The following is a 16,046-nucleotide window of genomic DNA, read 5'->3' on the forward strand; positions in this document are numbered from 1 at the left end:
TAGATCTGCTGTTCTGCTTCCCCCTCATGGTGAATCCTCTCATCCACCACACCTCTGGCCTATGTTAAAATTTTTAAATAAATCTTTAAAAAAAAAATACAACAGAGAGATTGGCTTTTATTATAGCCGTTGAAAAATGGTTTCTACAATCCATCATTAGTCTTGATTTTAGCTTGGATTTTTTTTTTTTGGTTAACTTTACTAGACTCTAATCCCATATTGTTATTTTATTTTTAAAGATATATTTATTTATGCATACAGAACTGGGGTACAGGCCAGAGGTCTGGGGGCGGTGGTGAGAGGATTCACCACAGAGTGGGGAGCAGAACAGGAAGATGGACTGGAGCACACTTCTGAGGGGAGCAGCGGGTGGGTCAGGAGAGGTCTGCTATGCCTGGCCGGGTCAGCTCCCTCGCCGGGGATCGAACCAGTGCTGCAGTGGCTGAGAAGAGCTTCACACCGCTGTGCTTTAACCCGTTGCACTACGAGGGAAGGTCCTCTAATCCCATATTGTTTATTTAGAATTAATCTTGGCGTTTTTCCAGATTTAAGAAATAGTTTTGAATTCCTTGATAAATGAAAAGTCCTTATGAGAGGGAATTAATTTATAATCACCAATATGTAAAGATCTAGACTTCACTTTCCATAATCACATAGGATTATGTTCTTTTAAAATGAATTACTTGTTAGAAAATATAAAATGCAATACAGGCGCCATATAAATCAATATAATAGAAATAGAAAAAGTTGATAGGTCAACTCTCTTCTCTTTTCCCCAAGATGAAAGGCTGAGAAGTCACAGCCTGAAGACTATAAACAAGAAACTAGGAAAGAAAAACGACAAAAAACACCAAGCAACCCCAGCCCAGGGCCCCCAGCAGGTGCCGCGCAGCCTCACGAGGGCCTGACGAGGGCCATGGCTACCTTCCTCGTAGCTGTGGCTGGCAATCAGCTGGCTGACGTCAGAGCCAGCGCAGAGGGTGTGGGCTCTGGCATCGGCCAGGTGACGCTGGGAGTCTGCACTCTGCCAGCGTCCTCAGCTGCGGTGCAAGGGCGAGACCTGCTGCTCTGTGTGCGTGAAGTGACTAGTGTGCAGGGTGCCTCGGGCCCGGGGCACTGACAGACACTGTCCATGTCCAAGTTTCCCGTAACTGGTAGAGGAAACTGCATAGGCCATCCCTGCGGGGGCCAAGAAGCTGAGAGGCACCATTGACTACTGTTTGTTGTAAGGAATAATGTGGCTGTACAGACTAATGTTAACCCACATTTAATCTGGCATTTAGTCATGAAGTCAGAGCAATCCTGTAGGGTTTGACAGAGCCCAGGTAATAAATGTCCCCTCAGAGGTTTTCCCTGCTGGATCTTTGCCTGATTTTTATTGAAACTTGGTTGAAATCCCTTGGGTGGGTTGTTAGCAGAGATTAGTTACTGTGTATTAAGTATTTTTACTTTGAGCCAAATCTCCTAGCATTTAAATTACATGCAGACTTGTACACACACACACACACACACACAGTATCTAATATATATAAAAATTCCAATTTTAGTTCCCATTTGTATCAGAAGATGGAAGTCCTAGAAATCTTAAAGAGAATATATATGATACCCATCTTGAATTCAGTGGGATAATCAGGGCAAAATTCAAGTGGGATATTTGCCCAAGTACTGAAGAAAAGGACCCTTAGCTCCAACCCCATACAAGGCAGGAGAATGAAGTGACCATTTTACTTGTAGAAAGTGACCAAAGACGAGTGAATTCTGCCTTTCTGCAGACATGTTTACCTATAGTGACTGGGCAGCCAAGCCCCTTGGATCTGTTTTCCTTTAGGGGGAAATTACTAATAAGAATTAGAGGTACCAACATGCCAGTCTGGTGCCATGAAGTCCAGTACAAGATAACCAGACAGCTGAGACCCCTACACTAGATCCTGTTTGTAGGGAAATAACCTCCGAACAAAATCAGGACTCTCTTCAGTTGTAATAGCCAAGTGTTTCTCCCAAACTTATAGATTGTCAAACTTCACCACTACTTAAAAATCTGTAACTCTAGCTGTGGCTATTAGCTCTAGAGTAAAAGTTCCACCTTACAAAGGGTTTAAGACGAATGGTCGGCACACCTTTGCTCTTAGACAACAATTACAAAGAGCCTTAGGATCTGGCTGGTTAAATTAGATAAGTAAATCACCAGTGGTTGGCATGGTTATCTCTAAATGGCAAGAAAAGTCAGTTAACCCAGAGTGGGTCTTGTCTCAGTGCTGAGACGGGGAGTGATTTTTAACCTTTCCTTTTTCTCAAGATTTACTTTCTACCTTGACATCTGTTACTATGCCACGAAGAACAGAAACTACACTCTGGGTCTTTCTTTCAGTGCTGAGTACCAGGCTGACTTCAGTTTTGTGCAAATAACATCTCTGAGCTTCAGATATCTATCTGCTAAGGACAGAGTGAGAGTAGATAACTTCATGCTAAAGTTTTCAACTCCAGAATTCATTTACCTGGTAAAAAGTTATCCAACAATCCACTGCACCAGCAAAGATGCTGCTTTTTCCACCCTGATAACAAAATTTCAAGGTCTCCTGACTACTTGGGTGCATAATCTGATGAGAATACAGAACCAAAGACTTGGGGCAATGTTTAAACATACTGGTGTTTAGGAAAACAAAGCCACTAAGGCAATCTACAATGAGCTAGACAAATTCTTTGGGCAAAATTTAAATTTAGCCACTGTAACGTAAGCCATAGGTAATCTGTTTACAGTTGTAAAGGGTACTTAAAGGCGTATGAAGGAAAGCTCAAAAGATCGCTGTTCCTGGCACAGCCTGATAAATGCCGGGGGCGACTTACCTTGTCAGTTGCATACACGATGTCAAATAGCCCGAGAAGAGTGACAGAGATCCCCACGGCGGGCCCGTTGACCACGGCGATGAGGGGCTTAGGAAAGTCTATAAAGCAGTTTACAAAGTCCCTGCAGAAAAGGAAATACAAAGTGCGCATGAGTGAGCGGCGAGCAGAAATCACGCACCCCCGTCTCGGCTGGGGTGTCTGCACACCCCCGGGGCTGCCCCACGCACCCCTCCCTGGTCCCCAGAGTTGGCGCAGTATGGCACTGGGAGGAGCCGCAGGGAGTCCTGGAGTTTGACCCTGTTCAGATGTGGTGATCTGGGCACTAAGGTGACACTTGGGGGTTAAGATGCTGAAACCTGTCACAGCTCAGGGGAACGAGAGACGAAGCGGATAAGCGGGAGGGTCGCGGAACCTCGTGCTTATGAGCTGCTCCCAGTGCCTGTCACCAGCCACGGGGAAGTCAAGCATTCCTCTGCTGGGGGAGGCCGACCTCCTCTGCCTCAACAGGAGAGGGTTTTCGTACTCTACAGTCTCCTCGTTGCCTTCCACTCACATCTCATGTAGAGGAGCAGGTAAAAAAAGCTAAAGTGATGCAGTGAGTGTCCAGTTACTGATGCAGTTTGGAGAAACACACTGTCCAGAGTCACCCCAATTAGATTGCCATAGAAGTATTTTATTAATCTACTTTAAATAAGTATTTTACTTATTTATGCATACAAGAACTGTGGAGTAGGCCAGAAGTGCAGGGGGGTGGGGGTGAGAAGACTCACCAGAGACAAAGTGGGGAACAGAACAGGTGGATCCACTGAAATACACTGCTGAGGGGAGCAGCGGGTGAGACAAGAGGGGTTTTCTGTGCTATGTGGGTCACTCCTGGCTGGGGATGGAACTCATGCTCCAGATAGCTTCGTAGTGCTGAGACTTAACCTTTTGAGCCACCAGGGAGGCCCCATAGACTTATTTTATTTCAATTTTGCTCAACTAAACACCCCTTTGATGACTAGTAAGAGCCGTCCGGGATCAGAACAGTGTCCCACTTACCTCAGTAAAACGGCACTATCTTTAGCCTTCTGCTCTACTCCACCAGGGGGAATATCGGTGAAGTTAGTCAGATCGTTTCCACTACAGTAGTAATCACCGTTTCCTGTAAATAAGATAAATGAACATGTCACTGTGTATTTATGGCTAGTGCCTATTTGCTTTGTGCCAGGCTCTGTGGCAAGCACTGGAAAAATCGGTGCTTCCTGCCCTCTTTTATAGGCTGCTGAACATGCTCAACACTGATCTAAAACACATAAATAGGGCCCTCCCCGGTGGCGCACCCGGTTAAAGCACAGCACGGCAAAGCCAGCCACCGCCACTGCAGCACGAGTTCGATCCCCACGTCCCTGGCCTGCCTCTCCCTGGACTTCTCATGCTGGGCAACACTTTTCCATATGGGAAGCAGAGGTTGCTCACAAGTACTAAGAAACAAAGCTAAGGTTTAGCTCCAGCTGACCGAGTCTAAGCCTCAGCATTAACCACGACACACAGCCCCTTGCAAATCAATGAGTTTCATTTTTCATGTTCTCAATGACCCAGGCCCATAGCATCATCCACAGTATTTTCTAGTTAGAACCAAAACTACTGCAATTTTTAGGTTGAACAATACATATTGAACATTTTCAGTATGTGTTGACAACTACAATTGTTCCTGCGTGTGCACTAGGAAAGAGGGTGGGCAGGCTACGATTTGGTTCAGCATTCTCTCATGGCAGTGTAGTTAGGATGTTTTCACAACTATATGTAATGCTGCAAAAGCTTGCTTAAGCTTCCCCTTTCTTAGCTGATCTCCCGAAAAAAATTCCCAGAAGTACGATACGATTCCTGTACCATAGGATATGAACATTTTATACACTGCAGAATGCCCTGGTACCTCCTCGCACTTCTTACAGCCATTGAGCCTTTCAGCAAGACAGAAGAGGCACGCTTACGTCAACACTGCCCAAATTGGTTATAATGAGAACGTGGCCATTTTACAGTATAAAAATAGAATCTCATCATTTTAATAGAATTTCATCACTGTATTTATGAGTATTAACGAGACTGTACTTTTCGTATTTGTCTTCTATCTGAACTTTCTCAGGTCAACTGTCCATTTAGTTTTAGTCACTGCTGTATCTGACAGATCTTTAGAACATTTTTTTAAACTGAGGAATCACTGATTTACAGAATCGTTTGATTTGGGGGGATACCTTGGTTGTTCTTCAGATCTGTGTGACCACATCACCCCCACCCCCAAGGTGCCCACAGTTTTGTTTTTCTTTAAGCAACATCACATAACACTAAATATGTTCCAAGTGTGTACCCCTAATTTAGTATTTTTCTCACCAATTTGTATCTACTTTTTACATGATAACAGTGTCAATCCTGTGTCTATCATATTTGCTATATATACTTAACAATAAAGAATCCTTCAGTCCTGGCAAAGATTTAGAACTTTCTTACTAATCTCCCATCAAGCAGGGAACCCCCCAAGATAGAAACGCCATTAAATGGTCCAAGAAAATGTCTTACCTGTTAAGACAGTCAAGGCTGAGTCATCCTTGCTGGCAGCCTGCAGCGCAAGTATGATCTCATGATACATCTAGGGGAGGGAGAGAGGAACAGGGCTCTGACCGCGGGCATCTCGCTCGGTGGCCCCTCTGGGGACAGTCTGCGAGCCTGCTCTCTGCTAGGCGCCAAACGTCCGGGCTGTCTGGGTCAATATCACTGCAAGGTTGCCATGCCCCGCGACAGGATTTCGCTCTCATTCCATTAGTGATGTGTGTTGTGTCCCTATGACATGTTAAAATACGTGCAGGGCCATGCCCACTTTTCTCCAGGAGTAAACCAAAGAGGCAGAGCCTCTGGAATTGGGAGGGGGAAAGCTCTAAGCTAGGTGGCAAGTATAAAGTGGCAGAACAGAGGAAGCACTGAGACTTAACCAGGGAGACAGAGAGGTGACCTGAGAAAGTGTCCCATGCAATGCTGTTTCGGTTGGGACCTTACGAGACAGCGTGGGTGCTGGGGCTGGCTGGGAGGTGTTCACGACGTGAGTGAAAGGCAGGGATTTCCAGGGCAGTATTTGAAATCTGACATCTCTGAGAAACGTGGCTGTGTGGACATTACAACTCCTGGTGGATGTAAAATTTGTGACACTTCTACCTTACTGAGATTTCCATGTAGGAAAAGGAAAGGTTTGCACCAAGCGCTTTAATTACAGAGCGGCACATGTCCCACTGCCTCACGGCTATTGTAAGTTGAACGCACTTTCTGCTTTGATGTAGATAACAAACCCAGTGGAAGTGGGCTGCTCTCAGATTTTGAGCCCAGTTCAACACCAAGCATCCAGTTCATTCTCTATAATTTTTTCCAAGGGGAAAGAGCTCAAGCGGTCACTTTTTATTATCATTCTAGTTCAATGGCAGAGCGAAGTCTGAGGTGTCCTTGTGAAGCAACTCTGCTGTTTAATCTCTGCTCTGTTAGATCCACTTCTTCCTATTTCTTCTACAAACCACAGCTCTCCACAAGGAGAACAGAGTCTAAGGCATGTGAAGATACTTTGGGGACCTGTGCCCTGGCAGGCTGGGTGGTGGGCGGCTGGGAGCACACCTCTAGGCGTGTCCTTACGTCATGTATGCCCAGTTACACTCGTTCATTTGTGCTTCCCTCATCAGGAAAGTCACACCTCTCAACAATGACAGACAGCATATATTGTAGGAAGAAGCCACCATAATTCACCCCCCTGCACAAATCAAACCAGAGACAGCACAACAACAGGAATGACGTGAAATGCCCATTTCTGAGTGTGACAGAGGAGGTCAAGGAAAAGAGGACAAAGTCCCTGGACAGGAAGAGTCACCTTGGTGGTGATGGCGTTCTTCTTGGCCGGCCGGTTCAGCACGATCTTTGTGATGCCGTCGTCCGAGGTCACCACCAGGGTTTCATAGGTCCCTTGCTGACTCTCTGCGCCAGGCTTTACCTGGCTAGTGGACTCAGAGGACCTCAAACTGGACACCAAATCCACATAGTTCTGCCTGGCAGTTTCCTGAAGAGAAGATGACAACTAGTTTCAGCCGGCGATCAACAAGCATTTGAGAAACGTGCAATGCTGACAAACAGCATCTTACAATGAAGAATGGCTCAACAGAGCACGTCACCATCTCAAAGCTCTGCACCCACAATGGCTCCTCAAGGAGAAGCACCCAGTTTGTGCTCGGGCAACAGCCAGTCAAACAGGAGCAAAGTGAGAAGGACGCTTACCTTGGACACGTTGCCCAGGCCACTCCATGCGTCCCACTTGGCCTTATTGACGAAGTCGAACACCCCTGGCTTGGGCACATTACAAGGACCCTCGGTGGCCTGTGAAAAGGGGGTGGCTATGGTCAGATACTCATGCCAAGTGGAGCCATAAATAAATCGCACAACTAGATGAATGTGTCCTCCCACCTCCCAATCCTGGGACAAGTTACATAAATCTAGGTGAACTTTCCCCTCTCCCTCTGAGGCTCCTGCTAAAACATGTACAAACAACTGGGAAAAGGCCTGGAAGAGACAATGTGTGCTCTCGACCATCGGTCCCTGTGTTTTTACTGCGCAAATGTAAAAATAATGCAAGAGGAGGGTTTTGGGGAAAGCACTTTTTAAAAAAATTCTAATAGCTCAGTGATTTTCTATGACTGATCACATTTTCATAGACAAGCAAAATATTCAAGCAAACTAACTTCAGAGGTAACTAGTTGAGCAACATTTGGAAACTCACAATATATGCTGAAAGCTCATTCAAAGATTAAAACCATCCCCCTCATTTAGTGGTAAATTTTCAGAAATGGAGTAACAGAGCTGTGAGGGGAAGCCGTGGGAGCGACAGTCAGACCCACCAGCCCTTCCAGAACAGAGTGAAAGACATACAAGAAGAAAGCAAAAGGCACCTCAGTTTTTTTGTTGTTGCTCAGGGTGAATGGAGTGAGTGTTTTGAGACGAAAAAAAAAAAAAATGACCAATATCAGCTGCTTTTTAGACATGGCTATTTGAAACTCCGTTTAATAACCCTATTAAAATTGTAGTTAACTAAAAGAAGCAAGAAGAAAGAGGCTTTGGAAAGCCAGGAAGCAAAGCAGGATAAGATTTTACAGGACAGACAGCTAGGTGTCACCCTGCAAGCATCAGCCACCTGAGAAACTTAGAGGCCACACAGCCAACAAGATTTCGCCTACTTCTGATGCCAGGCGCCAAGGTGGGGGGCTCCTGAGACCACCCTCAGGTTCAGTAATCTGCTAGGATGACTTGCAGAACTCACTGGGAGATATTACGGTAGCCTACGGCCTCCTGGGGAAAGCGTACACACTGACAGTGAGGGAGGAGACACGCCAGGGGCCTGGGGAAGCACCCTCACACCCCCGTCAGTCAGGACAACTCATCTCCCCCAGAACTGACTTCACACACACAGAGGACAGGTCCGTTAGGGGAGCTCACGCAAACCTCGGTGTCCCTCGGGGGCTCCATCCCGCAGGTACGGACGATTGTGAGAGCGAGAGGCCCCACCCTAGTTCACGACTCCGAGGTGTGAGTCCCACTCTAGCTCCACTGTCAGACTATGCAGGTAAACAAAAACTTCCATGGCGCTTCGTGGGCCCAGAGATCAACTCCCACAAGCCAGGAGCAAAGGTCAGGCCTTTTTTACAGGCCAAATTAAATTCTTAACTCTCTCCACACCCACAGGAAAGAGGCGTGCAGGAGGCCAGAACTGACTTTGCCAGGAAATATCTGGACGCTGCAAGTTAAAAACTTAAGTTCAGACTCACACCAAAGCAGACCATTGTCTGGGATTTTTAATACTCATCATCAAGATCAAGAACTTTGTTTTTTCTTGCTATTATTGCTACCTCCCCCATCCTCTTCTCTCTTTTCTGTTTAATTATCTTAGTAAATCCCAACCCCACTCGACTTTACCTCTGCACATTTAACAGGCACCGAAGGAGAATCAACATGTTCTTATGCAAACATGACTCCATGAGCACCAGCTCCTTTTTCGGTGTCACCCAGGACTCTGCATTCAAGCTTCCCCAGTTGCCGGAAAAGCACTGAGTCTCAATTCATTTACTCTAGTCAGCACTCAGACAAGGCCTACGCATCTGGTTGGGGTATCTTTTAAGTCTTTTACTCTGGAGTGATCCTGAAGGGTTACCTTTTGCCTTACCAGTACAGGCTTCCCCTTTTACTCAAAAGTGGTGTTTTTCTGAAAACGTTCTTAAGCCCAAACGGCATAAAGTAAAAAAATAATTACCTTTCATTTATACGGAAACATTCTGGGGCACTACCAGACCATCCTACAAGTCATCCCAAATAACACCTAAGACCTACGATGGCACACACAGGGAAGAAGCGTTGACATCATAAATACTCAGGCTGTGGAAAGCAGCTCCTGACAGAGGGGCAGAGGCACTCTGAGAAGTGGAAGACAAGTGTACTTCAAAGTCCAGCATACCAACATGCTCCTGGAGACACTTCAGAGGAAAGGTAGCGACACAAACCCAAAACTCTTTAAAGTCATATTTCAGTGAAACATCCAGCATAGTTTGAAGAAGTTACCTGCTCAAAATATCTCTAGGTTCTACTAGACCTCAGACACTTACCTGTTTATAGAGTGCGTAGAGTTTTAGCTTCACTTCATTTCCTGGATCCTTTTTCAAAAGCTTCACCTGACTCATAGCATTTTCAAAGTCCGCCTGAGTGGCCATCATTGCTGTTCCGCTCACGTGCAGCGGGAATGCCTGGGAGCAGGTGACCTGCACAGGGCTGCAAACAGGCAGACTGGTTTCTCGCTGTCAGGCCTTGCACAGAATGTGGTGTTCTCTATAAATATTTTCTCTAACCTCCCCACTCCCTCCCTGTGAGCCGGCTGCAAAGGGTTAGAGGTTTCCAAGATGATTCCCCAGATAAGGTAACTGTAGGAGGCTAAATGGAGTAATTTTTCAGTGATAATCCAACGTGGTATTTGGAGCAACTCAAGTTAAATGTAGGTAAAGAAAAATGATCTAGAAGTGGTGCAAACTTTGCCAGAGGCAAAATTCTTTTATCTGCTTGATAAAAGTTAGAAGCAGGAGATAAGAGACTTCAGGGAGTTAAAATGCACAGAAAGAATTTTAGTCAATTGTGCCCCATGGTCTGTTCCAGAACAGCCTTAGCACTCACAGATGAACAAGGTATAAATTCTTAACCATCAATTCTATCCTCCCGGCTCAGCAAGACATGTGTCCCACATCCATCCCAGTGGGAGAAAGTGTGAAGATACAGGAAATGCTCAGAAGGACGGGGAGCAGGGGCAGGGGTTACAGCAAGAGAGCGCCTCCTTTCTCTGGATTGGGACCAAAGTGGGGTGGGGTGGGGTGAGGGGGAAGCGGGAGGCTGGGTAGCGAAATGTACCTGCTGTGGACACGGTGAAGCTGGGTTAAGCGGAATAGCCCCGCTGCAAGTTGTTAAACCAGCGGGGCAGCAACAAAGCAGAAACAAGATCCAAGCGAGTGAGCAGAAGGGGCAGGGAAACTTCAACTGAGGCACAAAAGAAAAAATAAATGCTCATGACACGACCCTGAATCAAAGTTTAAAGGCATCCAAGAGCGAAATGATTGTTCCAAATAAAGCCGAAATCTAACCAGTCTATCTCCTCTAACACTGCACTTGAGTATGATGAACGCTATATCAAATCTTAAAATGACCCGTGTGGAATTCAAGAAATTCGGTCTTCAATAAATTTTCTATCAGATTATCAAGTGAAAAAGCCTGCCTTTCAGGCGAATTTCGCACTTGGCCAGTTCCAAGTAGAAAATAAAAGGAAAAGTGCTAATGGCTAAAAGTGCACGGTTGCACCCAACCTGGTGGAAACTTACTTATCTCGGAGTTTTTTTAGAATACAAAACACGACCGCTAACCCTATGCCATCCGGAAAATCAGCACCACGTTCCGGGGGTTTTCTCGCTCCCCGTGCGTAGACGCGTTTGGGGGCTTCAGAACCCAGAATTTAACTTTATGTAACAGATGCACTTCCAGAAAGCACACGCCCGAACGCACACGGCTGCTAACGGGCCTGAGGGCGCGATCGCGGTTTGGCAACCCCGTCTGCGCCCCAGGGCACCGGCGGCCGTGTGGGCGGGGCGCAGGCGCGGGAGGCGGCTCCCGACGCGTCCACCGGACGCGCCGGGCCGGGCCGAGGAGGGCGCCCCTTTGCGAAGGACACTGCACGTCACCCTCCCGCGGGCTGAAATGATAACCCCGTGGCTGGCCGAGACGACAAGGCGGGGAAGAAGGGCCCGGGCCTGGCGCCTGGTCAGGACGGCGGCGGCCCGCGGGCGACCTAGCGCGCCCAGCCCAGCGCTCACCTCCGGAACGCGCTCCAGCTCCAGCGCCGCGCCAGCCGCCCCGCCACCCCGGCCATAGCGAGTCCCGGGCATGGGCGGGGCCTGCGAACACGTCTGGCGCTCGGGGGCGGGAGGCGGGGAGGAGCGGGGACGCCATTGGTCGGAATGGAGAAGGGGCGGGGCCTGGGCGGGGCCAGGGGCCCCGGAGAGAGCACAGGGCCGGGCGGGGCGGGGCGTCGTGCTCCCCCGGCGTTCGCGGGGCGGAGACGTGACGACCCGCCGCGACGCTGACTGGGTCCTTGGGCGCCGCGGCGTCTCCCGCCGGGCGAGAGGGCGGCGGCCTGTAACGGACGCCGAAATTCCTGAGGCTACCGGGGACCGGGCGCCCTACGCGGGGTCCCGCCGGCGGTGCTCCCGCGTCCCAGCGCCCAGCTCCGGAGCCACAGCCCGGCGTTTCCGGCGAGAGGTGGGCAACTGCTGAGTGTGGTAAACATCAAACCGCAGGTGTCTCTCAGGCGTTTCCAGCCCGTCTTTCCCGTCAGTTGCCAACTGTGAATTCGTCGGTCTTGGGCTGTCACCTAGTCCAGTGCCGGAGAACGAAACCAGAAAAATCCCCAAACCGGTGCCAAGGCGCCATGACCAAGAAGCCCGGGACGTGGGGTGTCCACTGAGGCGGACACTTGGGGGGCTGCCTATGACGTACCAGGCCGTTATTCGTTCTTTGAGCGACAGAGTAGGGAAGACAGGCAGCCCCATTTTGTCAATGTGGACATTGAGGTCCAGAAAGACTCATGAGGTGACTTGTCCAAAGACCTGAGCAGGGGCAGGTGACCAGTCTTGGGCAACTCAGTGCCCAGCATCTTGGTTCTGGGCGCCCATTGCTGAAGCAGTCAGCTGGGTTCAAGTGTGAAAGCCAGGACAGGCTGCATGTCCCTATAACCTTTCTTAACTCTTTATCGGGGAGTGTTGCAAGCCCAGCGGGAGTCAAGGTCCCGACACTCTCCCCGGCTGCAGGAGCACCGTGGAGGGCATGAAACGTGCTTGTCGGAAATGCAAAGCCACAGAAAGATCCTAGCATGATCAGTGCTTTTTAAAAGTCCCCTGCAAGGTGGATTGTGAAACAGTATATCACGGTCGTGCCAGAAACTGTCATGTTAACAAGTGAAAGCTGGGGCACAGGGAATTGCCTTGAAAAATGCAAAAGAAGCCTGTGTCGAGGGCTTACATGGCGATTGACCAGGGAGCCAGCAGATATGTGCTGAAGAAAAGAATTTGCAAGACTGGTGTATGTCACTATATAACACTACACATTTACCTGTTGTTACACAACAATGAAGAAAAGCTGCGGGCTAGATTGCAAGGCCAGCTGGCTAATGTCCTGCAGAGCAATAGCCTCAAACTCTGTTTTTTTTTTTCACCCACTGGACAAGTCACTTGTCTTGCCACCAGCTGACATTTCCCCAAGGCCTGTTTAAGCTGGCACTGGCACGAGGAGAGGTGGCTGGGAAGCATTTCTTCCTGGCTCCACCTTTGGCCTGCTGAAGCATTGGCAAGCGTCCAGCTGGCATGGCCTTGCGGGTGGGGTGAGGACACTAGTTCTCAGGACGGGGTGAGCAGCGAGATGCCCCACATTCTGTGTGGGGAGAGGGAGAGCCGCTGGAAGTAGAACTGGTGTGCCTGCTTCTCCAGTTCTCCATGCTGTCCTGTAAGCCTGCTGGAGCCTCAGAGTGGGAGGTTTTCTAGTAAGAGAGAAGCAAGGACAGTAGTCAAGCCCTCGCCTGCTCTCTGCTCTGTTGTCTGAGCAGATTCCCCTGGTGTTTATGAAGTTCTCAGAGGGTAACCTTTGACCCAGGTCGTCCCGTGTGGGGACTGAATATAGGGGAGGGCCCTGTCTAGAAGGAGAGTTGATGTTCTGCATGCAGCGAATCCCAGATCTCCAGAGTTGTCACCAGTCACCAGGTGTGAGGGGGCTAAGTGCGTAAGTGTCAATCACAGAGTAGAATCTACCATTTGTGACTCTTGAAAGTCAAAGTGATTATGTATGTGTGTGTGTGTGTGATTTAAGCCATCAGGTATTGTTGAAGCGGGGGAGTCTGTGGCTTGGAGTCTGCTGCTTGCTGGAGCCCAAGTAGTAGCCCTGGCCACCTGGACCCCTTCCCAGACGACAAAGAACACTTACTCTGTGATGCATGGGGTGACGAGTTTCCTCATACAGCCTGCCTAAAACCTGACCACTACTGTAACTTGGGGCTGAGCCTTTGGTAGTGAGCCACCAGTGTGACAATTAAATCTCTCCCTTTCCTCCTCTCCCAGTGCCACCTGATTGCATCGGCAGTGCCAACTAGGAATCTGGAAGCATCCTGGCCTCCTGACTCATTTCTGTAAGTTTCCAAGGCCCAGTGCTCTGTGTTCTAAATATCTCTACATCCCTGCCACCCCTTGCCAATTCCCTCTACCTGTCTTGACTAGGTCCTCCTCAAGGTTTGTGTTACTCTTTCTTTGATCTCTACAGATAGTCCCCAATTTATGATGGTTCTTTGCTAGAGACCAGCCTCAGTAAACAAAGTTGAGGGAAGGGGCCCGGAAGAACCTAGAAATAAAGAAATGACAGACACAGAATAGAGTTTAAGAGAAACGGAACCCAGGAGGACCAAAGCCTCACCCCCTAGTGCCCTGTGCAACTCATCTGTATCTATACAAAGCACCCTGACTTCCTTGTTAGTAGTCAGTGAATCACTTTCTCAGCTTGTGGCCTTCCCCCAGGTGCATTCACTGCCAAGGTCCTGCCTTATCTGGTATGCCCTACTCCCTTTTTAATCTGACCTGTTTCTCCAGCTTAGCTTTGCCCACACAGGAAAGGACGTCATGTCTGGACACGGGCCAGTCTTCCTGCCTGTGTTGGCCCATCTTCCAGGCATGACCCCAACATTCTCCTTGTCTCAGCACTTCTTGCCTTCGGGTTCTCCAACAGGGTGTCTTACCATCTTCAACTTTATGATGGCATTAAAGCAATATACATACAGTAGAAACTAGCCTGTCAATTTTGATCTTTTCAAAAGAGTGATATGTGGCACATCTCTTGTGATGCTGGGCAGTGCAGCTTTGGGCCGGTCACAGGACCACCAGGGGTATGCTACAAATATTGCGGCACCAGCATGCTGTGGATAATGTGTTTTGTGTTCTCACCCATGGAGCCTGCAGAATGCCTGTGTGTTTCCTGCTGTGGTAATGTTACTGAGCCAACGCAGGCCTTAGTTTCCCTCAGCCAAAAAAAAAAAAAAGGAGACAGAGGAAAAGGGAAGTGGTTTGTTGACAAGTAAGGAGGGCAGCAGACTCATGTCCAAAGACCGGTCCTGCTCTTGCGCAGGATGCAGGTTATTTATGCAAAGCTAAACAAAAGGGGGAAGGTGGCCAGGGTCTGCAAAGGGAGGGAGCAGGCCTCAGAACAGTGATGGGGACCGGTGGGTGCCATCTGCTGTTTGACTCCCCATTCCTTGGGAAGCAAGAATGTAAACCTGTCAAACGAGGAAAGAGAAATTGCAAGGAACAGGGAAAGACAAACTTGCTGATGGTTATCTGAGAGACAAACTTGCTGATGGTTATCTGAGACACCAGTCCAGTCACAAAGAAGAAAAAACTTATCAGAGGAGGGGGAAAGACAAACGTGTTAATGCTTATTCACGAGACCAGTCATTTGTATTAGTAAGAAGAGAAAGACAGTTTACTGTTGAGGTGAAACTCGAGGTAATCACCCAACTGTACTCACCTCTTGTGAGCGTCCTGAGCGCATTTGAGCGGGCTGGGCTGGGCTCTGCTGTCTGGTAGGTTAGCTTCTGTACGGCTTTGTGAGCCAGGGGCAGCTTGACTGCGTGGAGCCCAGTCCTCATTAGAGGCTCCTCTGCTCTTAGATTACTGTTACAGCCACTGACCAGCTTTGCTGATTCAGTCCCACCTCCACAGTCCAGCTCTGCTTCCTCACTGATCTCCCCAACTAATACGTCTGATATTACACTTGTCATAATTCTCCCCTTACCTTTCCCAGTGCCCGAAAACCTTGTTGTGGGTCACTACTGCCTTCTGAACAGAGCCAGACGTCTAGGCCTGACCTGTAAGGCCCTCGAGGTTTGGTCCTGGCCCTTCTGCTCTGGCACCTCCAGCCATCGCACACTGGCACCTTGTATTCCAGGTGAAGGCTCAGGCCCTCTGCATCTCCGCCTGCCCGAGTTCTCGCAGCCCCGGAAGTCTGACTGCTTGTGTTCTCTCCTCCTGAGCTCCACTTAGCTCCCGCTTCTACGAGGAGGCTCCCCTTCTCATCACACCCTCGCTGTACACGTTAGTATCAGGATTTGTGCATGACTGTCCCAAGAGGACGCCCTGAGTGGGGCCCTACCCTTTCGGTCACCTCACATCCCATCTCCTGACACTATGATTGACACAGAATATTCTGTGAATGTTTGTTGGATGATGAAAATTTCTCTGTAGGCTGCAGTTTTCCATGGTTGATAACAAGTTGCGAGTGAATTGCTACCTTTGTATTGAGTGATATGAATGGGCTAGAGAAAGTTCTACCGGGGAAATCATGGTATTATTAAGTGTAGATTTCCAGGCAGGGGAGAAATACAGTATGCCACTAGTCATTCAAGGTTACTAGACCACATTCTGTGGTCCGTCACAACCGTTTCCCACTTTACTTCTGTGACAGTGCTGGAGAGTAGTCAAAGTGATGTTGTTTTGGAGTTAGTGCGGGTCCTCGGGTTCACTCAGAAAAGGTGTCCCCAGAGCTCCCCATTCAGCAGCACGCAGCGAGTTCCCAGGCGAGTGTCT

At 48.7% G+C, this 16,046-nt stretch overlaps 1 protein-coding gene and 1 long non-coding RNA gene across 3 annotated transcripts in view; one reads left to right on the plus strand and one right to left on the minus strand.

Annotated features, from left to right (window-relative positions):
* The window catches only part of ECI2 (enoyl-CoA delta isomerase 2), a 14,467-nt gene extending 3,157 nt beyond the window's left edge, over nt 1-11,310 (minus strand). Inside the window, exons 1-8 of one of the 2 annotated variants that reach the window (XM_012734168.1) lie at nt 11,244-11,285; nt 10,291-10,416; nt 9,501-9,663; nt 7,129-7,227; nt 6,728-6,913; nt 5,401-5,470; nt 3,886-3,988; nt 2,845-2,965 (exon numbers count right to left, since the gene is read on the minus strand). In XM_012734168.1, coding sequence (XP_012589622.1) covers nt 2,845-2,965; nt 3,886-3,988; nt 5,401-5,470; nt 6,728-6,913; nt 7,129-7,227; nt 9,501-9,608 — 687 coding nt within the window. In that variant the 5' untranslated portion in view covers nt 9,609-9,663; nt 10,291-10,416; nt 11,244-11,285. Of the gene's footprint in view, nt 1-2,844; nt 2,966-3,885; nt 3,989-5,400; nt 5,471-6,727; nt 6,914-7,128; nt 7,228-9,500; nt 9,664-10,290; nt 10,417-11,243 lie in introns of both variants that reach the window. The other variant, XM_004694843.2, reaches the window with a different exon arrangement.
* A 244-nt stretch (nt 11,311-11,554) lies between these two features.
* Nucleotides 11,555-15,548, plus strand: LOC105854526. The gene is made up of 3 exons (XR_001146189.1): nt 11,555-11,688; nt 13,536-13,603; nt 15,409-15,548. It is a non-coding gene; the product is annotated as an uncharacterized LOC105854526 (long non-coding RNA).
* The last annotated feature ends 498 nt before the right edge of the window (nt 15,549-16,046 follow it).

Source organism: Condylura cristata, unplaced genomic scaffold, assembly GCF_000260355.1.
Source record: "Condylura cristata isolate star-nosed mole 26May11 unplaced genomic scaffold, ConCri1.0 scaffold00048, whole genome shotgun sequence".
Classification (NCBI taxonomy): Eukaryota; Metazoa; Chordata; class Mammalia; order Eulipotyphla; family Talpidae; genus Condylura; species Condylura cristata.